Source organism: Dermacentor silvarum, chromosome 2, assembly GCF_013339745.2.
Source record: "Dermacentor silvarum isolate Dsil-2018 chromosome 2, BIME_Dsil_1.4, whole genome shotgun sequence".
Lineage (NCBI taxonomy): Eukaryota > Metazoa > Arthropoda > Arachnida > Ixodida > Ixodidae > Dermacentor > Dermacentor silvarum.
Window position 1 is genome coordinate 194,384,249 of NC_051155.1, and position 26,457 is coordinate 194,410,705.

Below are 26,457 nucleotides of genomic sequence, written 5' to 3' on the forward strand. Positions count from 1 at the left end.
TCTGAGGCGGTTCATCTTAAGCAACTTTTTCTCATTTTTTTGCATTGAGTCTATTGAAAACCAAAGAAACGTTTCTATGCTGTTCCTTATATGCGAGAATTCGGCTTAACCAAGTTCGTCTTAACAAGAGTTCACTGTATATAGTCACATTTTGTGTGTCACGGATCTTAAGTAGTTGCTGATTCTATATGCCATCATGGGAGCAAAACCGTTTGCGATCACCGCTTGATAGTCGAGGCTAATCATTGCCCCGTACAGCAATTAGACGTGTCTGTTATCTGCATTGGGAAATAACGTACACATTTTACAAGAAGATATTTAATATTTCTCAAAGAACCAAATTCAGAATTTGGAAACTTACTGAAGAGATGCATATATAGGGTATTTTCATGACTATAATGGTTACTTCGTCATTGGAGTCCTACGTCCGCGATGGACGTCACAGTGCGGCCGTGTTTGCATTCGATCCGACTCAACCTGAATGCACCCGCCGTGGCATGGTGTCGAACCCGCTACCATGTGCTGAGCAGCAGATCTCCATAGCCACTGAGACGCTGCTGCGGGCCCACAATAGGCGTAGTTGCAATGCGGGAATCTCTTCGCGCGATGCACGTATACTTCAGCCAAGTCGCATTAATTTCTGGTGTTCCCCTGGTCTAAAAGTAATTATATTTAAAGACGACCTATAGCTTCCTCAGATGCAATGACCGCGTAAAAGTGAAAGCCCCTCCTCGGATTAAAGATGCTAATTACCCGAGCTCATGCGCTGGCCAATAGCTAAAGCCATAGAGTTGAAAACAAGAACCTCACGTACATATACGATGAAGTGTTTTAAGGTTTGGACATTGCCGTGAGGGGGGGGGGGGGGGGGGAGGGGCTTTTTAAAAAGACGAAAGCCTATAATATTGACATTTAACTTTTTCTACGTCGGTGCCAGTGCCAGCAAGCGCTACGGAAAGCGGGCAATAAAGGCTCGAAGCGTAACCCCCCGAAATTGAGCTCGCGCGCTGTCATGACAGCAGAGCACTCAGAAAAAAAAATTGTTAGAAGTTATACACGAAAAATATTTCTAAGAAAAACATATGTGAATCACATATCTTAATATTCCCCGGACTCAACCGCAACAATCACTTCGCAACGACAAAATTGCGTCCTCCTTTCCGGAAACGGCATCACGGAAAATCCAAGTGCGGCGGACGCGTGCGCGCACGCCCGCACTCGACTTCAACAAGAGGCACGCGCTTCAGCGATGATCAGGTCTGTATACGGGGCGGGCGACAAAAGGCGGCGGCACGCCGCTCAAATACGCCGCCGCAGGAGCCCGAAGACGGCAGCAGTAGCAGGAGCTGAGGCGACAGCAACGGCGCGCGCTCCGCGACCTCTCAACTCGGGAGAGGCGACCCAGGGTCCCAGGTCGCGCAGGTTTCCGCACCTCTCACCCCCCGCCACCTCTTCTCGCGCCCTCCTCAGCACAGCGCCTCAGCGAGGCTCCTCGTTGCCCGGCAGCCACGCGCGCTGCTGAGGCGGCCGCGGCGGCGGCGGCGGCGCGCCGGTGGGGGGGAGTCCGGGGGAGGCGGGACCTGTGCGCATGCGCAGCGGCCCGTCGGGTGGCCCCAGCAGCCAATGAGCGCCGGGGTCCCGCCCGTGCCCCGAGAGATCCCGCCAGGGCACGACCGCGGCACGGGGGGGCGCCGCGCAGAGACGCACTAATCGGCCCCGTGAACCATGGCCGGCCGGAGGTGGCCTCCCGGCTCCTACTGCTGCTGCTGCTGCTGCTGCTGCCGCCGACGACGCCGTAGCAGCCCCCAGTGCGCGTAGCGGGCGCGCGCGTTGGGCGCGACGCCGCACCATGGCGCTCGCCATGACGCCCTGGAGAGACTCCGTGGACCCGGCCGACCTGGTGATCGGCCTGCCGCCGCCGCTGCCCCCGGGTACGCCGCACTCGTCTTCGTCGTCGGACAAGAACGGACAGCACGCGAACATCGAGTGCGTCGTGTGTGGCGACAAGAGTTCGGGCAAGCACTACGGCCAGTTCACCTGCGAGGGATGCAAGTCGTTCTTCAAGCGCAGCGTGCGCCGCAACCTGACGTACACGTGTCGCGGAAACCGAAACTGCCCGATCGACCAGCACCACCGGAACCAGTGCCAATACTGCCGCCTCAAAAAGTGTCTCAAAATGGGCATGCGTCGAGAGGGTACGTGTCTGATGCATCGCGGGGCCTTTTTACCCGCACCCCCACCCGCCCCCGTATCGTCGTCGTCGCTGTTCGTCGTTGTGATGCCTCCCTCCCCCTCCTCACCTGCTCACTTGCTCGGATGTTGCACCCCCCTCCTTGCCTCCCCCCCCCCCCCACCCCACCCGTTCCTTCAGCCCCAGCCGTGTCGTGTGCATATTGTTGCCCCGTGCCCCCAATGGGGGGTCGGGGTCGCCGCCCCTGCCTGCACCGGTGTCATCTGCAATGCAGTTCTGTTTTGTTTTCTGTTCGATGTTTGTGTGCCTTGTGCTGTTCCACGGCGCGTTTGACGACACGTGATTGCGGGCCCGGCCACTATGAAAGGTAGGATGTATCTTTGCCACTTTAACATACCAATTTTAACTCGCACCTTAATCTCATAAAGAGTGTGATGTAACTTCAGTGCGAATGGCGGTGAGTGCTGCTGTTTTGATTTCAGGCTCACTCGCCGACGCGCCTCGCGTCCGTGCCCGACCATGCCGCGCTGTTACGCGGCGCTTGGCCTTGCGCGAGCTCGGCTTTCTGTTGCTCGTTCGCGCGGCTCAAGGTCACGTCGGCAGCGTGCTTGTCGTCAACTGCTTCAGGAACTTGCTCGACCGCTAGGAAGCGTTTGCAAATACAGCAGGATCTTCGCGGCAATTGCATGGGCACGGAAAGGGTGATCACGCCTCCGCGCGTGGGACATCCCGCGCGCGATCTCACATGTCCCGGCTCGTTCAGCGCTGTCCCACGAAGCGTCAGAGTGCGCTGACGCTTTTGACAGCATTCGCTTTCAATATAACCGCTATAGCCTGTCATCTGGCAAGATCCCAACGCAATGCCGTCGCTTTCCGGTGCCCGTTTGGCTCTGCACTGCACGGTCCTATTGTCGGGCTGTACATACACACACATGCTTCCAGATCTGCTTTATTTTCTTTGCCCAGCAGTCTCGTATTCAATAACATCGGCATTGGAAGAACGAAAACAGCGATTGTGATGCAAGTAATGAGATTCAGGAAGGTGGTACACCATAAAGGTAAAAAAAGAAACGAAAGGCGCAGGATTAGTCGACAAGTTCAATATTTCACCGTCGAAATTATAGCATCACCAAGTTCGAATTCGGTTTGAAATATCGGTCACAAGCCGGATTGCATGGCAACCTAAAGGAAGTGCTTAGTGCATTTCTTCACACGCGTCCTAGAATATTGGAGGGTTAAGGGTTCAGCAGTGGCACCGCAGACAGCACTTGCAAATGAAAAATAAAAAAACTAAAGACGAAGTGTCTTGTATGACATTTCGTGTCGTTAACATCGAGAGTGTTGTATCATTGCTATCGTTTAAGGCGTGGTTGCTTCATTCGAGCTGTAAGCTCCTGAACAGAAAAGAGAGCAGGTCTAATCGTATACATGGATGCGTTAAATCGGCTTGTGCCACCGCGGCGCCATTAACCATCGGCGTTTTCCTAACTGGTGCCTGCATTGCCGCGGCGCCCACACCGGCACTCTACAACGCCAATTCGCACGATTCGCAACAGACTTGAAGCCGTTTGTCGCGAGAAAGAGTGCTGCATATGAAATCCTGCTCCGGAGTAACCGCACGCATATACTATGTGTACTATGCATATACTATGCGGGTACTCTGGCGTAATCAGAGTTGTGTTGGGCTATTGCCTTGTGCGGTATTCCCTGTAAAAGTACATTTAGTCAGTTTAAGCTATGGAAACATACTGACACGTGAACGTCCTTTAATACAGTGTTACTTCACTTTATTTTCACCGGTGACCACGGAACATTCAAAACAGCACACAGATTTTGCGCACTGTATCAATGCGTGCGACTGTAGCCTGCTTATGTCGCACCCAGTTGCCTCGTAGGTTTGATCCGCGTTCATTGCCTTGTTTATACTTTACCGCGGACACTCGAGCTCGTCCAGAAGAATGAGGATAAGAACCACATAATTTCTTCTTTCTTTTCACTAAATCATTATTGTAAATCATGCCCTATACAACGAACCACACCGCATGCCAGAACAGCAAGCGCAAAAAACACTCTGTGTTTCTTTCTTCCGGCCACAAAGCCTCTCGGATCCCCCGTTCATTGTCGAGTTGCAAAGACTTCGCTAAATACCCGCTCGGGCTCTCTTTTTTTCAATGCGACCTTGTTCCCTTTATGGCTCGTCACTTCTCGTCCGTTTCTTCGTTGCCGAGTGAATGCGCGCCGCGGGGTCCCTAATCCTCTTGTCACCTCCCTCGCCCCCCCCCCCCCCCCCCCATTTTCATACTTTTTTTTTTCGGTGTCCCGTTTTCAATTCCTTTTCTTTTTTTTTTTTTTCTTTCCCGCCTCGTTCTCGTGGTCGATTGCGGCGCGCCGCGGTATATTCCCGAGCTTTATCCACATGGCTGCGTCTGTGCTTGGATCACCGCCTTGCTCGGTGCACCTGTAGAGTGATTACGGCCATCCATATCCTTCGCGTTCGCATCTCGCTTCGCAACGGCTCCGCGAGAACGGCCTTCACTTTGCCCGAGCGACCGAATGCCGCGTTTTGTGGGAATCGAACCGCCGTGCATGTATACATATTCATAGCGCCGGGAAGCAATCGCAGAGGAAACCAAGGAGAGGGAGAGAGAAATAACGTAATGCACTTACAAAAAGGAGACAAGAAAGACAAACGTAAATTTGCCTGGCCCTGTCGGAGCAGATAGGCGAGTAATTTTGAACGCGCTTGAATCTCATTCCCGTTGAAAATGCACGCAGCGGGCGTATGGTGTTCAAATAAAGGTGGACAAATGCGCGCTTTACACATGAGGGAAAGTCTCTTCTCGCTGCATTCTTAATGCGCATGCAGACTTGGAAACGTAAAGGGAATGTATACTAAAGCATACGCATATTTTCCACAGAACATGGGCTGACAGTATGTTGAAGTAAAGCATTCGAGACGTTGTTCAAAGTGAAAAGACTGTATTTTGAAAGCAGCCGACCACGATGCTTTTATAAGGCGGATTTATTTTTTTGTCTCCATTTCTCTGTTTCTATTTACACTGGTTTTTGTTGCTTCTCCATAAACCAAGCAACTGAGAGAATTTCATCAAGTATTGCCAAGCGTTTATGTCCTCCGTGGCGTTCTTCCAGAATGATGGTTGTTAGAATCAATATTGGCGCCACATTTCCATACTCTTTATCGTTTATTATTTCGGCACCTGTGAAATTCTTTTCTGACAGTCCGCCGTGCATGATATCTTCCAGAGATGTCGTTTATGCTCGCTGCCTTTGGCCTCAGTTTCTAACGAAGCATATTTATGACCTGCATGTTATTTCTGGCAACCTGCTAAATGCGAATCCTTTCTCGGGTTTTCAAAGTCCACAAGACATTCTGTAGGTATTGACTGGAGCAGACTTGAGAGACTGCCCTGGTTTTGTCTAATTTCTTAGCAAGCATTCACCTGTTATTGGCGTTACGCCTCTACAGTGACTCCGAAAAATCCACTTTACGTTATGATTTATCTGGTGAAGTAGATGCAGAGTGATAAGGAGCCGAGCGAGGTGTCGATGGCTGGTGTATAAATACATGTAGATAGTAGAATAAGCATAATGTGCGCAATTGCTGTGATAGTCGGGTTAATGTCGTTCCGACTTTAGATACTCTTGAACCATAGCGTTGTTTAGTAGATAAAGGATCGGATATGTGTTGAACGAGAGCGTCGCTCTTTTTAAGCTAAACAAGAAACTATTTTAAGATAAACAGAAAGCTTCGCACGCTCCTGCAAAGAAATATCATTAGTATATCATAACTACTGCTTTGTTTGAGGTGATCAGTCAGTCTTTTTGACAGGGCTACTGAATTCTTTCTAAATGCACTTTTGATGCGCCTGTGACCACATCGCCGCTAAAATTTACATCGGGGCAAAGAATATAATAAAGCTGCGCCGTCGTTATCTAAGATGTAATAGCTTCTTTTAGGTTAATAACGATGCAATTGAACATAGTAGCACAGACCGTTACAAAATGAGATATATTAGTAATAACTGATTGCTATCTTTTTCTGAAATGGAAGGAAAGGAAATCCTCCAGCCTAGCACACCAGCTAGACTACTTATGCCAGGTATACTACTGGTTTCTCATTACTATATGCACAGTCCGAATCTTACGTCTCACCTATTCCTACCTGCGAGTTCAAGAAGCACCTCAGAACTTATGCTCAGAAACAAAGACCTTGCTTCTGACATAGAGAGGTGATATAATCAAACTCAGAGTGCACAGTTTGGAAGCGGTTGATCAGTGGTATTATTGAAGCGTTTTCTGTCATATGCATGTAGTCGGATACGTTTTACTTGTAGGGCGAAAACGAAAAAGTGAGCGCATATGGGACCATTTCGCCAGGGGAATCATGACGCAAAATGTGCGCGAACTGATCTGAAAGAAATATTGGCTTACAGAAATGTCGCGTAACCTTATACGCCATCTACCAGTGAAAGTTTGTGATCAGACAGAGGCACATTCGTGCGCACTGAAATGTAGGGACATGTGAGTGTTCACCCAACGGTTATTGGGCACGTTTCAGTTGAGCCTGGCAGGTCAATAAGCACAATGCGTACACTATAGTTTTCCGAGAGATATGTGCCAACAAGAGGATATGGTGGAAGACACTCGGCCGACGTATCGCTCAGGAGCGATATGTCCTGCGTTAATATAGAATTGACAACGAGAGGCGCTTTTTTCCTGCTATAGCGTGCCCATATAGTTGAAGTGTAGTCCTCATGAGGCCAGGACATATCCTGAGTGTTTTCGTTTGCATTACCTCCGAGATCTTTATATTTGTTTGGAAGTGATCATGTAGAGCATGTAGCTCGTATTGATGGAGACATTCGCCGAGCGCTGTGTATAATCGAAGAAGTGACGCAACGTAGCATCCGCTGGCATTGTTGGAGCGCAGAAGATGTGGGTAAAAGAAGTTGTTGCTTAAGGTAGCGTATATGTGGTGACCATGTCAACTGTATACAGTCTTGTGAGGAACGTCTATAACCGAACGCAAAGTCAGTTTTTCCTCTTGAATGCGCAGTGGGTGCTATGTTACGCAGAACATGACTGTGTGCTGCCCCTACGAATGTATTTACTATAGTTTTCCTGCGCACAGGGTACAGGCAGACGGCAAGATAAGCGTATACGTCAGCGTTAGAGCGAAGTGTGCATGGGGAGCCACGTGCTGTATGGCCGTCGATGTTTTGAGTCTATGTGGCACGTTGTGAAAGAACCGCGGGGCAAGCCCGTCCGCCTCGGCGTTGCTCAAGCGTCCCACTTGGCATTGTCCCCCGCGGAAGCCTTGATAAGCCGTTATATGCATGCGTGCGCCGGCAGTTTATCACGGAGGAGATTGCTCATGTTGCGACCTTGGATTATCTCCGGCGTCTCTCCCTTTTTTTTTTTTTTTTTTTTTTCTCGTGGTTCATCACGCTTATATACCCTCCGTCCACCACTTCCCTTTGGCTCCTTTTTCTGTTTTATTTTCCACTCTCGCTTGAAGCTCACTCGCTCGTGGGCAACACCCTCTCACGATGCGAGCGCGCGCCTTCGCTGGGCGCCGTATACTTTCACAAAGATGGCTTTCCCGCTACCCGGTGTATTTTTCTAACCCTAAGGTGGTTCGCGGGGTGACGTAATGCACAGACTCGGCCGCAACTTGAATTATAAAGCTAGAAGAGTGCGAGGGGAGCGGAGAAAGATACGGCTCGACTGGCTGTCGTTTTTCTTCACGGAGCAACTGCGCCAATTAGCGGCTGCTTATGACTCGACGCGCAATACGGCGGGCCGCGCGGCACATTTGTTCACCGCAGTCCAAGGAGCTGACGTGTTTGTCCCTAACCTTGTTGCAGATACACGGTGCACCCAGATGCACCGAAGACGTTTTTATGGATCTCCTTTGGTCAGGTTCTCTGATTTGTAGCCGATGTCGACGACGACCGACCAGATGTTTTTTTTTTTTTGTCCAGGAGACTGAAATGTGCCCCTTGTAAATACATATGCGGGCTAAGTGCGGGGCCTCTAGCGTAAGAATGGTCTTACGCTAGAATTATTCGTAAGACAAAATTCCTCCCAGTCACGATGCTGGGCGTATCATTAGCGAAGGCGACCGGACAATCGCAGAGAGCACTTACGAAGGAACAGCTTTGTGAATTTGTCCCCGGGTTTCTTCGATGGTCGATGCTGAGTGCAAATATGCTCCGTTCGAAAGTCTGTACTGGCAGCACAGTTACATGCATAGGATGAGCGAACAGTGGACGTTGTTGGCATTTTACTTTTTTTTTTTTTTTTGGCAATGACAGAAACAACTTGCACAGTGAAAGAACAATGAGCCGGTTGGGACCTTTGATTTTTGGGGGGAAATATTTAAGTCGCTACTCTTTCATTTACGATGAGCAGAGCTTTCCAGCAATTGCTGTACTGACAGATGGCGACGTGTCAAGGGTTTTACATCAAACCACTGAAGACTGGAGTGACAAAACGACGTGCAGACGTCATAATCAGCTGCTGCAAAGCAATGAAACACCACTGCCTCGTAGCAATCGCAGAGTACACGTTCAAAGCGAGCGAGAGGAGCAAGCTGTGTCGCACTACTTCGCTAATTTGCTTTGAATCGCAGAATTAACCTGTTGCAAGAAAAGTGCATCGGCAACTGGCGTCTCTAATGATTCATTACGTCTATCGCGGAAACCGGTTATCGATTTGCCATCGCGCACAAGAACTCTGCGGTCGCGACTGCCTCCTAATCAGCTTATAACTCGCACACCACACCTGCAATCGTATACGGCATCCTTTAATACCTTCGTCAGGGTTGATAGTGATCCCGTATGTAGTCTTCGGTGCCGGGAGCGAAAAATGAAGGAGTCTGAGTGTTCTTCTTTATTTCCAATAGCTCGAACATTCGAGCCCGCTGACGCTGCAAGCCAGCACGAAGCCGAGATTCGACACATGAAATATGAAACCGCCACTTATGCCTCTCCCCTTTTATTTATGTCCGTGTGCTGCGGTGAGGACATGCAGAGCGCGGTCTTCTTCTTCTACTTCGCGGGCGAAACGTGGTACATGTACGGGGGTGCACGCCGGAGGGATAGAGAGCGCCTTATCGGAGGATACGTGCCGACTTGGCCGTCGGCGGCGGGGCGGTTGGTGCTACAGGTACGTGCTCCGCAACCAAACGCGAATTGCGCGAACCGGCGGCGCGGCCGGAACGCGGAAAAAGGCGTGCCCTTCCCCGTCTGCCTGACCCTCTACACTCCCTCAAATAAAAGGTCCCATCTGGAGGTCTGCACGTATTTAGAACAATTTCGCCAGTCCGAGCGTGCACGCGCGCATTAACTTCGAGCAATGCACGCGTCGCGCCAGCGCGAATTCGACTCGCGCGTTTATAAGATGTTCGTGACCCCGTGGTTCGACATGTGTCTGGTGACCGTGAACCAATTTAGTATCAGTGAAAGGTAGCCGGCAATCTTGGGCTGTGAGGTGAACATTTTTGTTCATTTTAGCGGGCACGCAGGTTAACGCGCTTATGAAACTCCGAACGCTATACTGCTCGAATATTATGGAGACAACGACTGGGCCAGTCGGGGTGACTCAGTAGCTGCGGCGTTGAGCATGACGTCGCGTGCTTAGTTTCTGGTTACGGTAGCCACTTTAAGTTGGCGTGGAACGCTTGTCACTCTAGTTGTTTGTGAATAGAGTACCAAGTGTCCAGAATGACATTATCAGTATTACTGATGGATATATGACACAGAGGAAGCGAACATTATTGGAACATCTATTTAAAACACGGTGTGCTCAGTGGCGTAGCCAGCGATGTTTCGTCAGGGGACGGGGGGGGGGGGGGGGGGGGGGTAGCATCCACTTGACCGGGGACAAGAGGGCAGGCTGCGGCTGCATCCTGGTATACACTGAAAAATTTAGAGGTTGAGTGGGGGAGGGGGGGGGAGGGGGCACGTGCCCCTGGCCTTACTTCCTGTCCTGTCTTTCAGAATACCGGTATGTGTGCTTGTATGCGTATGTGCGTGAGGGAAGAAGTGTCTCATTGAATAGGTGAGTGAGCTCTAGTGTTTAACTTCCACCTAATTGCTAGTGTATGCTCCACGGGCCACGAAGGCCGATATCCTTCACATCGAACGCCCACCATGTTCGTCTTTCTGGCAGAGTCGCCGCATCGCTTTTATGCGGAAGTCGCAGAATTTACGCCAACTCATTCTGACTCTTGTTCGAGACGGCGGCAGCGCGTGAGAGCACTCATGCTATAGTCTTATTCTTACACCGCCCCGCGCAGCTCGTCGCGAAGCTTTCCTTCACGCTTAACTGCAACAGCGACACGAGGAAGAGCATACACGCGCGATCACAGCACGACTGGTTACACACATGAGTAAGGGATATGCTATGCGCAACACGTGCGTGATAGTTGGCGCGGCGTCGATCACAGGTCCGGTTGGGCACGCGGCGCCTGCAAACGGCGCCGGCCGCTTGCATTCCTCCGTCTCTGTCGAGTATATCGCGAGAGCGGAGGGGCGGTATAGAACTGATCTGCAGAGGAGGGCCGCATACACGACACCCTGTGGGTCTCGCGATACCTCTCGCGTGGCGAGACTTCCTTCCGGCGTGGATCTGCTGCTGGCTGCCGTGCGCGTCGCCGAAGATCGTGCGTGCGCGCATATGCATGACAATTCCCGGCCCGTGCGCAAGTATATACGTACAAAGCATACGCGCGGAATGAGATATCTTCCTGCGGGACGCTCTACACCCCCCCCCCCCCCCCTCGCCTTCTATACATACGTTGCATACGGTATACGGCGGTGGTGGTGGCGGCGGCTATCTTTACGCGCTCTGGTTCCATATACTCCGTGCGCGGCAGTGTCCGATCGCTAGCAGCCTTCTCGCCGTGAGCGTATGCGCAAGCGCGCGTGAGGGTGCCGCGGGCGCTGCAGGCGCGATGCCATATGCATCGCGCGTGTCCACGTTGCTATGCGCGCAGGTTCAGGAGCGGGCAGTGCGCCGGCGCCGTCATTACCCGGGCACTCGCGCGGGATTGAGCGGTGATAAATGGCGCTCTGGAAGCTCTCCCCGCTTTGAGATTGTGCCGACAGGCATTCCTCCGTCTTTCTTTGCTCTTCTTTCTTTTCCCCTGATTGTATCAATATATTTTATTTCTTCACTTGAGTGTAACCTTGCTCTATATGGATCGTTGGGACGTTTACGTATACTGCATAATATAGACGCGACCTCTCACGCGCAAACCTAACGGCGTCGTGCACATATATACACACTCCGCCACGTGGCACTGGTTTTACGGCGATCTACATTGTAAGCCCTGCCCTTCCAGAGGAAGATCACTGTACGCGATCTTGGAGAAGGAGACACCTCGAGTGTGCTTATCTATTTCGCTTTTCTCATTTTTGCGTGTGCTATGTTCTAGGGCATGGTCAAGGTGCGCCTCGGAGGAGCGTGCTGCGTATTATACGCATGCATGCCGCGTCGTCGAGACTTTCAAGAGAACGTTCGGTGCAATAAGAGTATATCGAGCACGTCGCGTTCTTGCACTGCTGTACTATCGTTATGGGTTATTGATAGCAGCTCCGAGGTACGCGCATGCTCAGTTCTCGTTACGAGATGTAAATAAGTAAATTAAGAATTGATTAAATTAAGTGCTTTAACTTGCCGAAGCCTCGCTGTTGGCTGTTCATTTGAACATCTGCTCGTGTTCAATTGAACGCTAACGAACCCGCGCATTCGTGCTCAGCGGCAGAGCGCCATAGCCACTTGGGAACCGCGCTTTACAAGAATGTGAAGAATTCGAAACATTTTGTATGCAATAACGCGAATGATTGACAAGTGAAGCAGGGCCCGTATCGATCAGAAGCTCTTACGCTATAGAATCGTTCGTGAAAGAAAATTCCAGCCAATTCTGATGCTGAATAAATTGTTAACGAAGACAGCCAGCCAGCCAATGACAGAGACGACTTAATTACGAACTAAAAGCTTTGCGAATTATAGGCCCCAGATGCGAGAAAACGACGAAGCAAGAGGTGGTGTTAAATTCATTAAAGCCCGTCCCTAAATGAAGACGAGTATAGTCAGCAGTCATACGATGTCAGAACATTTACAATGAAATTTTCACTTCAATAAACAAAACAAGATAAAAGAAAGGGGGGGGGGGGAGGAGGTGGATTCTCGTATCTCTGTCTATTCGGCGAGCTCCGCGCACTATAAGCGCCGTGACAATTCATGACTGTTCCAGGTTGCGGTCTTGTGAAAGGCACTGCGCACACAGTTCATATAGGTGTCCTCAATATGTCAGTGGCGTGCCAATAAGCTCCCGCTTGTCGATTAGCTGACAGCTTGTGCGGTATACTATCTGTCCGAATGGTTACTCTATACTCTGACGTGATTGACGAGTGATTACTGTACGAGTTTTACGTGCCCGCGTTGGCGACGTATACTATATTTCCACTTAGCCAGACGGACGTTCGGTAAAACGTCAGGAAGAACGATGCGCCTCCACATGGAAGGCCATTCTTTTTTCGGCGCAGTGCATATAGCGCTCCCAAAGCGGCAGCGGAATACGCGGGCCAGCCAGCCAGCCTGGCTTTTAAGGCACGGGGTGTATAAGGTAACCGATGAGCCCTGGATACCTGAAAGGATTAAAGGACCGCTAGGAGATTTGCCTCCGTCGCAAGACGCTCGCGAACACGCCGGTCGTATACAGCCTAAAGTATTAGCGGGATTACGTTCTCCGGAGCGTCGCGGGAGCCGGGAGGAGGACGCGAGCGCTTCTTCCGCGCTGGGCCAAGGATTGGAGGGACCGGGCTGTCTTCTCCGACAGCTTGCAGCGGAGAAAGGCCGCTGCGAGCCTCGCGTGGAAATCGCGCGCAACGGTGAAGCTGCAGAACGGAGCAACGCGTCGAAGTACGCTGAAAACGGCTTTCGTCATGACAGATGGTGAATTTAAAATGCAGCGCGTGTGTGTATGCTTGTGGGCACAGAAAGGGAGAGCGAGCGGCCTTGCGTGCGGCTTTTTACTCTCAACACTGCGCTCTATGCAATGCAGATAATCAGTATTAGAAACATATTGATCGAGTGCATTGGATATAACTGCGCGCTCCATTATGGTATGCCTCTCATTTGTTTTCTTGTTTTTTAAATTGTAGTAATCGTTTCATACTGTTCCCCCGGTTACACGAGGAATCAATGTTTTATTTATTTATGTTTTCAGACTTGTCTTTTTGTTTATGTCTCCTTGTGAAGGTCTCACGGGAAACTCATTCCCGTCTCAACACCCGCCGTATAGCTACACATGCATTCACTGCACTCACTGGCTTCGTGGCAAAGTGAGGTTTTGTTACCGCAGACGAAGTCGCGTGTTTCATCCCTGGCCCTACATTCTAGTGGGAGTAGAGTCCAAATACTCTACTCCCACCTGAAATTGCGTTAATGAGCGCTAATGAATGCCCATGCGGACGAAATTAGTCAGGATTTCTCAGCACTTGCTTCCATAGTAGCCTAGTCATAGTTTTAGGGAGTGAAATCAATCAATCAATGCACGTGAAGTCAGAACGAACAGAGTTTTGAATCTGAAATGGTTGGTGCCCTAGGTCTGTCGCCCACTTGCTGCTACTGGGAGCTAGAACGGAGTGTAAAGATGCGTGCATAGATAAACTGTTCCTAAAATGTCTCGTTGCAATCGCCTTATTTCTTTTACGTTTGTTTGGTTGTTCGCTTTGTGTGCCTTCAGGACAGGATATACATTACGAAAGGGAGTATGTTTATACAGCGTAACATGAATATAAGCAAAAATTGGTCATTGCGTTTGATGGGAGTGCAAGCTAATGTTACTGCCCCCTGCACTCACATTTCGGGCTAAATGACACTCGGTGAGGAAGGGTCAGAAAATGCTACACGAGCTGGGGTTGACTGCAGCCACCTCTCTTCTGCCTTATTAACTTCGAGCTTCTTCTGCTTCAAAACGCGCCTAAATGGAAACGAGGCATACAAACAGCCAACTAAATCAACAAGATCGAGCACACACAAATCCTATTGTTTTTCTGGCGCTTAAACTGCCCCCACAGCTCTCCATCCGTTAGCGTTTGACAGATGCAAGCACTTGTGGCCTACATTATGTAACTACACTGTAAAAAAGTTTGAACTGCTAATTATGGACGATAAATTCCACAGGCAGCTTATGCAGCTTCTTCAGTGAGAGCGACTGCACGTGTTTATTTAAGTATGATGTGCAGTATAACAAATAGTGCGGTAAAAAAAAAAAAGATGCTTTACGGCTTATGGTGAAATTGTTTACGAAAGGAAAAAAAAAACCGACAGGTCTTCGCGCTCTTCCTTTCTGTTTCTTTTCTTCATTTCCTAAACATTTGCGCCACTGTCATCGACAGGCATGTACCAAATAGCTCAACATCGTAGTTATAGTATATAGCTCGTCGTTTAGCAGACACCCTAACTGGAACGTATAATACTCCATCGAAACGGTGTTTTCGTTTACACCCTTATTGTCGGTGTTCTTATGAGTAACCTGAGGTGTTATTATTTTTGCTACTTTTAACACCAGCACTGCAGGAGTTTTTAGGAGAGGAATTGGGAGTTCTACATTTCTGCTTCGAACACCAGAATTGTAGGTGTTTTTGTGGAACCTTGTGAGTTCCTTTTTTTCTCTGAGAACATATGATCACGTAATCACAATGCTTGGCGGCACGATGCCAAGGGCATTGTTTAAAACTTGAAGAATGTTTCAATGAGTAGAACTAACACGGCGCTCATACGGTCTTTCTCTCGCGTTTTATTTTTTATCTGGGATATGCTTATCCAGTGAAGGCATAATGCAGGAGACAGATGGTATGCCCCAACGTTCGATACGACGTGAACGAGAACCGTCCGACTCGTCGTACGATCACTCTGGCTTCCAAAGCTGCTAACAGTATCGAACTATTCGCGACAGATTCGACCACGTTGCAATAGCCGAAGGAACCGACGTTCGAGGGCTCGGTTTTGACGCATGTGTGCTTGTCACTTGGTGATTCGCATCGAGTAGGGTACACATGTGCGCAACATAAGCAAGATATAGCTGCTAGAACATGATAGAACCTGTTGAAAGTTTGTTGGAAGGAGCTGTTGATACGATATATTGTAGGCCTGATTGCACGTGGAATTGCACCATGTGCATCTTGCTTAAACCCTTGAAAGCTCTCGCTCGCGCGTCGGCGTCATGCCAGCAAATAACTTTCACGGTAAAGGATACCCGTATCGTGGCTGTTCTTGGATTGGAGCTCACCTCCTTCCTATATTTAAAGCACGGCGCTTGGCAGCGCATGATCGCGCCGCGGGCGGTCTACTAGCTTTGAATGCGAAACAGGCCATGTGGAACTCGAATCTTAACCACTCAATTAGTCAGTTGTGCGCATACGTGTGTGCGTCTGTGTGTTTGTGTGTGTACCATTTTCAACCATAATCTTACTCGCGCTACAATACAGCATGCCGAGCCAGTAAAGTTAAAAGTTTGCATTAAACAAACAAACACACGCAGGCACACATTCGCACACACCTCTATCGCATGTGCGTGTTTACATGTCCTTGTAATGTGCTACGTGTTCTGCGATAAATTTCTGTCTTTGCGTGCATCTTTCTAACGGGCGCTTAAGAGAGCGTCTATGCTATACCCTGGGCACATTTGAATAGCGTATACCCGCCACCCGTTCGTAAAGAAGAGCTTGAGCCAGCGCGCCTACGCCGAGTTAATGCAGCAGGACGCCGTTCGTTACCTTGCGATGCCGGCCCATACAGGGACGCTCCACTCTAACGTTATTAGGCCGTCCCAGGCACTCGATAGCATTGCAGGACAGCCGCATGCAGCACCGCCGAGTTGTCCCTGGGACCACCTAGAGCGCGAGGAGCTTCGTCTCTCGTTCCCATGACGATCCGCGAACACGCCCGCGCGGCTTCCGCACCGACCTGACCTACAAGCAAATCGCAAATGCGGCGTGCCTTTACGGGGTGACAACGCGCACTCTCGCACCGTACGGATCCGCCGCAGCGCTCCCGTTTCACATGCACCCCGGTCCGCTGCCCGTCGAATCGAAGAATCTGGTGCCTGCGGGGAACGTATACTTACGAATTCGCCCTAGAGCAAATCCCGGATTAATTCAGCAGGGCGCGGATTGCGTGCTAGCGACGTTGTTCTTCGGCCGCGCAGCAGTAAAACGTGATTTGTGAGCTCGTTAATGTCTCCCGCTAGTACCGATGTCTCTGTGTAAAGAGAGAGTGTGTGTATGTATGTGTGTGCGTGCATGCGCGCTCACACGGATGGTTGAACGAGAGATAGTCTTGTCTCGGCACATTCAGTTCCCAGGACAGCGTGCGTAGAAGTCTCGGAAGTATACATTCAGGAGTACGCAAAGCGAACCCACGAGTTATCGAGGCGCAGTTAACCGTTTGTTGCAGACGTGCGTACTGTGGCGACGAGTCCATATCGTTTCTTACGAGAAGGCGTTATATACTTCTTTGGGCGCTTGAACTTTATAAGGATTTATGCGAAACAATTTTGCCGCTTGTTTTTAGAGGTCGCACTACAAGTGCGTGACACCTTGGGCATTCTGAATTGTTACCCCTTCAAGCCGCGTTTAACGCCAACTCACTTTTGATTGTGGTCGGCCGTAAGGAACGTGTGCGCCATGCTCACCGAGTTTTTAGTTAAATACCAAGTCATTGGTCATTCTCTCCTGGGAATCAGACTTTCTCGAGGAAGCTCTCGTATGCGAGTTATTACCAAGCATAGAATAGCATAGCACGGAGGTAAGGGGCGGGGCGAGAGATAATGCTCGGTTGAGAAGTGATCACTGCATGCGATGCATACATGCTTTGGCTGCGTGCGGCTATAGAAAGCTGTTTTTTTAATTAATTTTTTTCAACCTTCATACGTTAAGAAACGCCGCCACGTTCAGATGTTAATAACCACGCAGGAGGAAAAGTGTTGCTATGAGTAAATGGGGGAATTCCCGACCGACGTCGTATACACGGCTGCATGCTATCTCGTTCAAGTGGGACACTTGAACTCTTCGTGGTTTCTCCTTAATGGGAGATTTGCGGATTCTACTTGAGTGCCCTTTTAGCATCCCGGTGTTTCTATAAGCACTTAAGAGTAAACCGAAACTAAAGCAACTTCGAGCGCGAGTTGAATCAGATGTCGCCCGCGAAGTCAGTTACGCGTGACACTGCCTCTCGGCTGAACGCCATGTATCTTTCTCACGGACAAGTCGCCTATCGTCGCGACGCTGCGTGCGTGCCCTCGACTGGGCGCCCACTTAACCATGCGGCGGCGCCATAGCTGTTCTTAATGATCCACACACACACACACCGTGGCCGCGCCGGTATATACGCCGAGGCAATTTCGCGTTCCGGCACTGCAGCTTTCAGCCGCAAATAAGGTGCGATTCTTCAACAGCAATTCTCGGTGGTATGTGCGTTTTCCTGCGCTCTACTGACACTCTTTCAACGTCGGCCCGCGTATAGGTGCGCGAGTTCTGCGCATTAACGCGCGCGCCACGCTGTTTGACCGGTTGGTGCAGTCCTGCAGGGAGAGTTGGCCACTCCGTCGCGCATATTTCTTTTCATTAGCACTTTATACGCTTACGCGTCAATATGTACGTTATCTCGGCACATTCATTTTGTCACGCTTAACTGCGGCAGTAGTTCCCGCATTCAGTGGCTTAGGCGGCAACTGTATATGCAAGAAAGGTGACATGCATTGCGGTGCTGTAGGAGACAGGCAAGGCGAGATGTGAAAGTGGGGTTTCTTACATGTGGTTGACCCATCTCGGTATGACCCTATATACGCGAATTTTCACCTTCTCTCTTTCACACCTTCTGCTCTCTTTCTCTTTCTATCCCCCTACTCATTCCCCCCGTGCAGGGTAGCCAATCGGAACTACCTCTGGCTAACCTCGCTGCCTTTCTATGTATCATTTCTCTCTCTCTCTCTCTCTCTACACCTTCTGACGGTGTCCAGCTGCAGGCGCCTGCTACCAGATTGGGGCGCTTATGTGAAGCCGTAATGTGTGGGGAGCTTGTCCTGAACGTTGAAGTCCCCGGCGCTTCCCGACTTTCCACATGCTCTCGAAATGATTTACTCATATTCTAAATTGTTACGTCTTGTCTGGTACATAACCGATATATGCATTTACAGTCGTAATTGCTGCTAAGATACACGGGAGTCGAGGGAGTATACCTATTTCTTTCTCTCTCTCGCTCTTTTATCACCTTGTGTGACCGATTCGCTTATAGTTCGTTCTTGCGCCGGAGGGGATCATTACGATCAAAGGTGCGGTAACGTTTGTGTCTGCCTAGTAGCTATGCATAACGAGCTTATTGTTCAGAGAATTAGAAACAGCCTGTATTAATGCGTGAGCATTAGGGAGTGTCAAGTGGGAAAAAGGTATATAAATATATATGTATATATAGTGCAACTGACGGCAGTCTGCACCGGACCAGCGTCAGTTACACTTCGCTCGAAGAGGCAGGACGTGTGTATACAGTGAGCTCCTGAGCAATACTTTGCAATGTGGTGAACGCGTTTTAAAACACGGGTCCGGGACCTCAGAGAGGGGCGACGTAATGCTTACGCGTTTCTCTCGCATTTGCCGCTAAATCGCTACTGATATTTATTTTTTTGAAGTGATGTTTGAGTTGTAGCGTGTGAGTGAAAGGGAAGAGAGTCAACGCGAAACTGATCAGTTGGCGAGGGAGAGGAAGGCCTATATGGCCTCCCGCTTTTGGGCGCCCGAGGCAATGAGCGTTGAAGATGAGACATAAGAGAAGATATAGAGATGTTCATTATGGTAATGATAAACTGAAATAACCTGTTCATACGCAAAAAAAAAACATTAAAGAATAAAAACATACAAGTAGGCATATCACAGTTTTATTGATGAAGATCTGCGTGAACACTTAACGCACTTTGTAAAGGTTGTTAAAAACGGTGCTGAATCGTTGTTTTCTCTGGTTATTCTATTTGTCTATTTTTTTTTGTGTGTGTGTGTGTGTGTGCATTACGTTCGACACTCAGAAAGGCTCGCAAATAATGCGCCTGCCTAATTGTCCCAGTTCCGTGCCCTCTCGAAGCTACCACCGCTCGGTAAGGCACGTTCGCTCTTGGAACGTTCATTTCGCAGTTTGCCGCGGGCAGGTCAAAAAAAAAAAAAAAAAAAAAAAAACGCATCTCCCCACAGTCGGCCTCCTCCTCCTTCCAACCACGATGCATATGTGCGGCCGATGCGAGCCGGTGTCGCAGTAACCGGAGGAAAGTCCGCATTACGCGATGTGGCAGCACCGCCGTGGCGGCGGCGACGTGCCCGCGCAAAGTGCGGGCCAATCGTCTCCCTTTCCAAGGACGACGCGGCGAGCTAATTATCTCGCGAATGACCTAGGCTCGAACGGCTTCTTCGACGCACCACCGGCTAGCAGTATGTGGCCCGTTCTTGCTTTCTTTTTTTTTCTTCGACCGCTCCGCGTCGTTATGTAGGCTACGTGGGCGTTTGGTGGCGCGCCGAGCGCTCTCAGTGGCTATAGTTTTCTTTTTTCTTTTTTTGCGCTACGTCGCTGTTCCTTCTTTCTCTCTCTTCCAAATCGGTGACTGACGAGGCCCCGGTGTGCCCGTGGTTTTGACCAACTGCGGAATGCGGTCCGTTGGTGCTGCTTAAGTAATTTAACTCCACTATAACTTGCAGATTTACAGCGAAGTTAGAGGATGGCGGATGTCTTATGCGAAAGTTGTTTAGCCAGTTTTAGAACTCTGTATCAATTTTAGCGAAGGAAAACGAAAATAAATAAAGGTAGCGATTATTGGCAGTGCGTCTTCTACTATATAATCGTTACGCGGAATTGTTTGTTTCATCAAATCACTTTTGATGTTTGGAACACATAAAATCGTGACACCGGTGAAGCATAGGATAGAAGGGAAAAGTGGAGGGTTAATTGGTTACCAACAGAGCACGCATACGCAAGACGGTACTGCACAGCGTGTCTTATAGCTTTACAGAAAATTAAGTTCTTGCGATTTCGGTATTCTGTGGGCCTCCCGCCCTTCGTAGTTGCTGAAGTTATTTTTTCCCTTAGATTTATTTCCTTTAGGCTGCGTCGATGCTGTCCCTTATATCTGGCGTAATTATTTCCCGTGGTGCGCGATTGCTATCGGGCTCAGATTATGTTTAGTGTACGAAACTTCTGGCGGAGTTAACTTACACCTAATTGAAATATCTCGTTACAGTTATAATCACCTGTACTCGGAGGCAGCTAGGCTTTGTAGAGGTCATCTTCAAAGGCCGATATTATATTACGCCTGTTGCATCGCAAGTGCATGCATACTACAGGCCGGATGTCTTGCAACTATAAATGCAAGTGCATCCATTTTTTTTCTAGCCGATTTTGTATACTCCCTGGTGTTATATATCTAATTTTAATCTAGATAACCTAGTTTAATTACTTCTTCGACTCAACGCGGCTGCCAGGTGGTGAAAGTCGGGGCAAAGGCTGATTTGGTCGGTATACTCTTGACAGCGTTGCTGGTGCCGACGTTATCGCAACCAATGAATGCGCGCGCACGAGGGTGCGGGTGCGCTTAGCGCAGAATTACCGCAAACTTTAGTAGCTAAAGTTAGTTTTCTAGAAAGGCAAGATGAACATAAGTAAAGGGAAGACTTTCTAGAAACGACTCTCATTTAAATCGATAAAGATATATACAGCGAGACAAAACTGAAGAGCCGGTGCATTCACGTGTGCGCTGTTTTTAAACATCCCTTCTTATGTGACGCAGGAACGGAAGCCTTGAGGCCTTTTTTTAGGGCTCAGGATCGATACTGTACAATATGGAGTAAGCATACCAAGCTCTGGGGCGAAGAGGCGCGCGGCATAGGTACACCTGTTTTCGATTGATCGTGCTGTGTTGTGGCATGCTATAGAGCAGTAAACCATCTGCATGATCTATATATATTTCCCATTTCCGTCGTCGCGCTATCTTTATTTATAAACGCGCAGCTTATTTATAAAACCCCTCAGCGTTTACTTAGCGTACGATCTCATCGCTTATCTCGTCTCTTGAAAATCAGCATATCGAACGTTTTATGAAAAAAAAAAAAGAAACTGTGTACGTTAGCTCGGAGCTACATGGCTTGGTATGCTACCTTATGCCTATGACGGAGGGAAGAAAGACGAAGAGAAAGATAAAAACGACCAAACACGCAATCACACGCACACATTGCAAGATTCGCTAACATGCGAACGCGATGCAATTTACATATATTCCGAACAGTCTGCTGCCCCATCGTACCATAGTATACGCGAGGCAGAGGCAGCGAACCTCGACCTCTCGGCTAAGATCAAATTTTCGCGTTTAACCCAGGGCTTTCAACGGGCTCTCATGTGCAAATAAATGGGCCGGCGTTAATACAGAGTTGCATGCCTGCAAACTGCTTCCTCCTCCTTCTAGCTAACATCTACAGGTCACGTGACCACCCCATCTCATTACACCTTGCGTTGCGCTGCATTGCATTTCGAGAGGTGGCAATGGCCGGAGCCAGGAACGCCATGAAACATCGAGCTGTGACCGAATTTTTGTGAAAAGAGGGCAGCGCCGGCGGGTGTTCGTGAGCGCATGAAGAATTGGCACTGGTATCCGTGCGCTTTTTTCTGCGAATATACTGATTGTTAGCAAAATTATTAGTAGTCGGAAGTCTAGGAAAGAAAACCCAGGGGCCAGTCGCCTAGTTCAAGTCGAGCGCTCAGGAAATCAGCCGCACTGTGGAAAACATGCTGTGACGTCTACGTGTGCAGTGCTTCTTCAGGTTGCTGCTTATCTGCAGTGGCGATATTGCACCGACACATGGACGTGATTGAGATTTTTGCGACCAGGGCGTTAGTATCTGAAGAGTAAACAATTTGAGTGGAATGTCACCGTGAATGCGGATAAGAGTCGCTTTTTCGGGAGGTGGTCGACTTGGGAGTGAGATCCTGTTTTGTTCTGTTATGCATTGGCTGCTGTGGGGAGAATGAGGTGAAGAGTACCTCGGCTGCTCCGTTTCTCCAAGTAATGCAGTAAAATGTAATGGGATAAATGATAATGCTAAGATAGATAGATAGATAGATAGATAGATAGATAGATAGATAGATAGATAGATAGATAGATAGATAGATAGATAGATAGATAGATAGATAGATAGATAGATAGATAGATAGATAGATAGATAGATAGTGGAATGAAACAAATACAGATAACATCGCAACGGAGAGCTCACTGACGTCTGACCCGCGAATACGCGCAATGTGCCTCGAGCGGCCAGTCGCGCGGCAATTTTGCGTGTATTCGCAAGCTTCTTTCACGCTCTGCAAAGCACTTTTATGTAGCACGCATTGTACATCAGAAAGCTGTATCAGGAGTTTTTCATGTTGCTCTACAATTTTCTCTCTGACACCTTTCATCTACTTATAATATTTGAGAAGTTGATGATATAATTAAGACTAATTATGTAATTAGGCGGAATGCGAAAAAAATAACCCGCGTATCTCCAAGCGACGGCAAACAACATTGCCTTAGTTCTTTCCAGCTACGTGGCATTTGCATATTTTTATATCTTGGTACATGATAGCTGGGACACCCTGTATATACTATATTGCCGTGAGGCCATAGTAGTGCAAGTGCTGTACATTTCGTCACACCGTGCACATTTTACGATAAGGCATATGTGCTCGCGTTCTTGATGTCTACACGCAACCAGCTTCCCAGCCGCGGCGCTGCTTGTTAGTGGTTACGAAACCGCCAGACATTTCTCTTCATTTCCTCGAGGGCCACGAATCTGCGGAATCTTTGTTGATTCCACTGGGCGGAGATAACAAACCGGCCTCCTCGGTTTGCGCTGCCGCCAGTGTCAACTTGTCAAGATTGTATACGAGAGAAACAGGGAAGGGAGAAGACTTTATTTATCTTTCATATCGCCGGACATAGCCGAATGTATCAAACACCTCGTCCACTGGCAGCGCATTCGTTCCAGTTCGCCTTGTGTTTTGTGGCGGTGGCGGACTGGCTGGTCTGTGTAGGGCGTTTTTCATGCACGCACGTCTATGTTTTAGCGTGGCAGGGCAGTTGCTTCGTCTGAGCTCCCAATACACGGAGGCACGTCACTGAGCGTCCAGTGAGCCATCGTCGCGCAGGAAAGCATTGAGTGGGCGTGACACTTCCTTTACCGCGTTTACATCCGCATAGTATATGTGCGTTCGGCGGGAGAGGATTTCGGCAAAGTGCGGCGTGAATTCATGCGCACTCGCCTCCGCTCGTGACACGTGCACTGTCTCCCCCCCCCCCTCCCCTTCGCCTTCCTGCTCGCATTCGCTCGCGCGAGCAGGCGCGGTTTAAAGCGAAGCATCACCAAAAGCGGCACAGTGGGCCTCGCGCAGCAGCGACCGTCGACGACGCCCGGCTATCAGACGGCCGTAATGACGGCGTTGGCTTGGAATGCCCCCCCCCCCCCCCCCACGCCCTCCTCCCTTTCCTTTCCTCTGCACCACCATCACCACCACCAGTCCGGGAGTCAGCGACCCCCGGAGTCGCCTTTGTCCCTGGCAGCCGTTAACCTTGGTCCCTTCCTATCTGAACGCAAACAGGGTCGGTCGGCACGGCGGCGGGCGGCCCGGTTCGGGGCACTTTTCATTTTTTCTTTTTCCGCGGGACTACGTTTGGTCTGGAAGCCGGCGGCTTGCCCTTCCTTGCTGGCTTGCTCTTACTATACTCGTTCGTTTTATCGAGGAGAGAAGACGACCGCGCGAAGCCGTTTTCTTTTTCCCCCTGCTCCCCCTTGTCCGTGGTGTCGCCGGGGCGGCTGACCCCGACAACTTGCACTTTCCGCACGTTTCGTCACCGCGGCGTACACTACATACTACATGGCTCCGCTCGCTTCCCCTTCGCAGCCACCTGACGTGCGCTCCCTGGGCGCTTTACTTGCTCCCAGCGTGCTCGGCCGAGCACCTCGCTCGCTCACTTCACTCAGCACTCCTTGGGTCTTGTCTTCGGAGGGTGGGAGGCCCCGTATGCCGCCTGTTCGTGCCTGCGTCTCTCTATAGAGCTTTCTTTTTTTTTTTGTTGTTGTTGTTGTTTATGTCGAAGCGACGAAATAAATGCTTCCCGGAAGCAGAAAAGGCGGGGACTGCTGTTCACATTCTACGGTAGCCGTTGCGTTCTTGTCCCCGCTTACGTGTATCAGTAGGTTCGTAACCCGTGCTCAGAACTATAGTCTTGGGATGCGCTTGCTGATCATGTGGCTCCTTGTAATGCACGGCTTCGTCTGTGCGCTGTGGCGTAAACGGGAATTACGAAGTTGCCATTATGGAGTTTGCAATGAGTCCGGTATTGCAACGCTACGAGTTCCAAGAACGGCGAGGCAGCGTAGAGCACCGTCTCCAAAGACGCCAGCGACCAACATCGCGAGCAGAGCGGGCCGAGCGTTGGCGATGCCGCTGGACGGAGGCGCGTCTTCTTCTTCACAATCGCCCCCGCAGAAAAAGAGCCATCCTGGCGACCTAAGATGTTGCTGGCAGAGGGTCACGGTAGGGCTTGAGACGCGCCGCGTGGACGAGGTCACGTCCACGCCGGCGCATGTCGTCAGATGGAGAAAGTGGCTCGATGACAAAATTCACCGGGGACGTTCGCTCTCCAAGACGCGGTAAGGCCCTTCGTACTTTGGAACGAGTTTTGAGGAAATACAGGAGTGGAGGGGTCGTTGTCGTTGCAGGTAAGGAATTGAATAAGGCTTATCTTAAGAAAAATAAAATTAGGAGGGAATGTATTTGTTTCTCGGTGAGCAAGCGTTCGAACTTCGGTACACGCTGTACACAGTACCGAGCTGTTGCCCAAAAGCAGCTTCAGCCTTGAAAACATCGACGCAAGCGTTAGAATGCGGTAAGAGAGGACTGGCGCCCAATAGGAAATATATAATGTGTTTGATTCATTTGATTTGCCGGATGTCATATCAGTTGCCAGCGAACAGTCACTCGTGTCTATCTACCTCGCGGTGAAAGCCTGATCGACCGTTTATTTATTTTTTTTTTCACAGGTTTCATATATCTCTGTACGGCCAGTTTCTGTCGTTCTTAAGCGTTTTTGTACATGCAGCCAACAGCACGGTGATCGCTACTGGAGTTTTCATTACGAATCAAAAACGTGACGCGCGCAAAATTATATCATCTCCGAAAGCAGCCGATACCGGCCTGTATTACGAGGTTTACATGTAATCTTGACAAGCAAGGAATAGGACATCCCTACAGCGTACGCCCAAGCGAGTGTAATTTACGCAGTGGAACATCATGGCAATTGCACTGTTCTATATTCTGCATTGGGGCGATTTAAGTGCGTGTGATAATTGCCCGCCTCCTTTAAGCTAAATGGGTTTAAAAAGAAACTGGTGGGGCCCCATTCCGCTATATGCATCGCGGTATACGCAACGGCAAATCAGCCCCAATATTTCGCTCTACAATGCGAAGTTCACAGAAGATCGTGCTGAAGGTTTTGTCCGCACATTCGGGAGAGTGCGTACCGTGGCAAAGGAAATCAAAGGTGCAGAAGCAAGGCTACAGCAGCGCAAACAGTTGTCGATCGAAAACGGAGCGGACCGCGCGGGATTTGACGTCTGTATACAACTAGTATTAAGTTGAAGCTATAGTGCTTGTTTGCAGTGCGCTAAAGCTGACGCGACTGTATAGTCCCCACAAGACGTTGTTCAATATGCGGGTGCTGTGATAACCACTATGTTGATCGCCGGTGTATGTTCCTGTTCGGTGTGGTGTTATAAAACAAGCCATGTAATAAAGAGGCTACTGAACTCTCGTAACATATGTGATATGCGACATAGTTCTATGCGGAGGTTTTTAAAAAGTATAGATCCTTGTTTTAGGTCGTTTGTTCTTTTTTTTTTGCCATCAGCTTTCGCGCCTAATGTTAATTGTACAACGCCGCAAAACGTTTCAAACGTCTTAAGCTGCATGACCTGTTTAACTATTTATTGAAGTGGTACACTGGGTTTTAAATATTCTGCCTTCGACACAAGCGTACTGACCACGTCGCTGTTGTGGAAGAAAAAAATTACGGCCACTTGTCCAGCACGCGGATCTGACTGACTACGCACTTCGCGTTATTGAAAGTACCGGACGTAATAGCGATTCAAACCGACGCACCTGAC

The 26,457-nt window shown here is 49.5% G+C and overlaps 1 protein-coding gene across 2 annotated transcripts in view; it reads left to right on the forward strand.

The window, feature by feature from the left end:
• The first annotated feature begins 1,660 nt into the window (after positions 1-1,660).
• The window catches only part of LOC119442374 (steroid receptor seven-up, isoforms B/C), a 134,379-nt gene continuing 109,582 nt past the window's right edge, over positions 1,661-26,457 (forward strand). The window contains exon 1 of one of the 2 annotated variants that reach the window (XM_049662098.1): positions 1,661-2,195. In XM_049662098.1, the coding sequence (XP_049518055.1) occupies positions 1,850-2,195 (346 nt within the window). In that variant the 5' untranslated portion in view covers positions 1,661-1,849. The remainder of the gene's footprint in view (positions 2,196-26,457) is intronic. The other variant, XM_037707229.2, reaches the window with a different exon arrangement.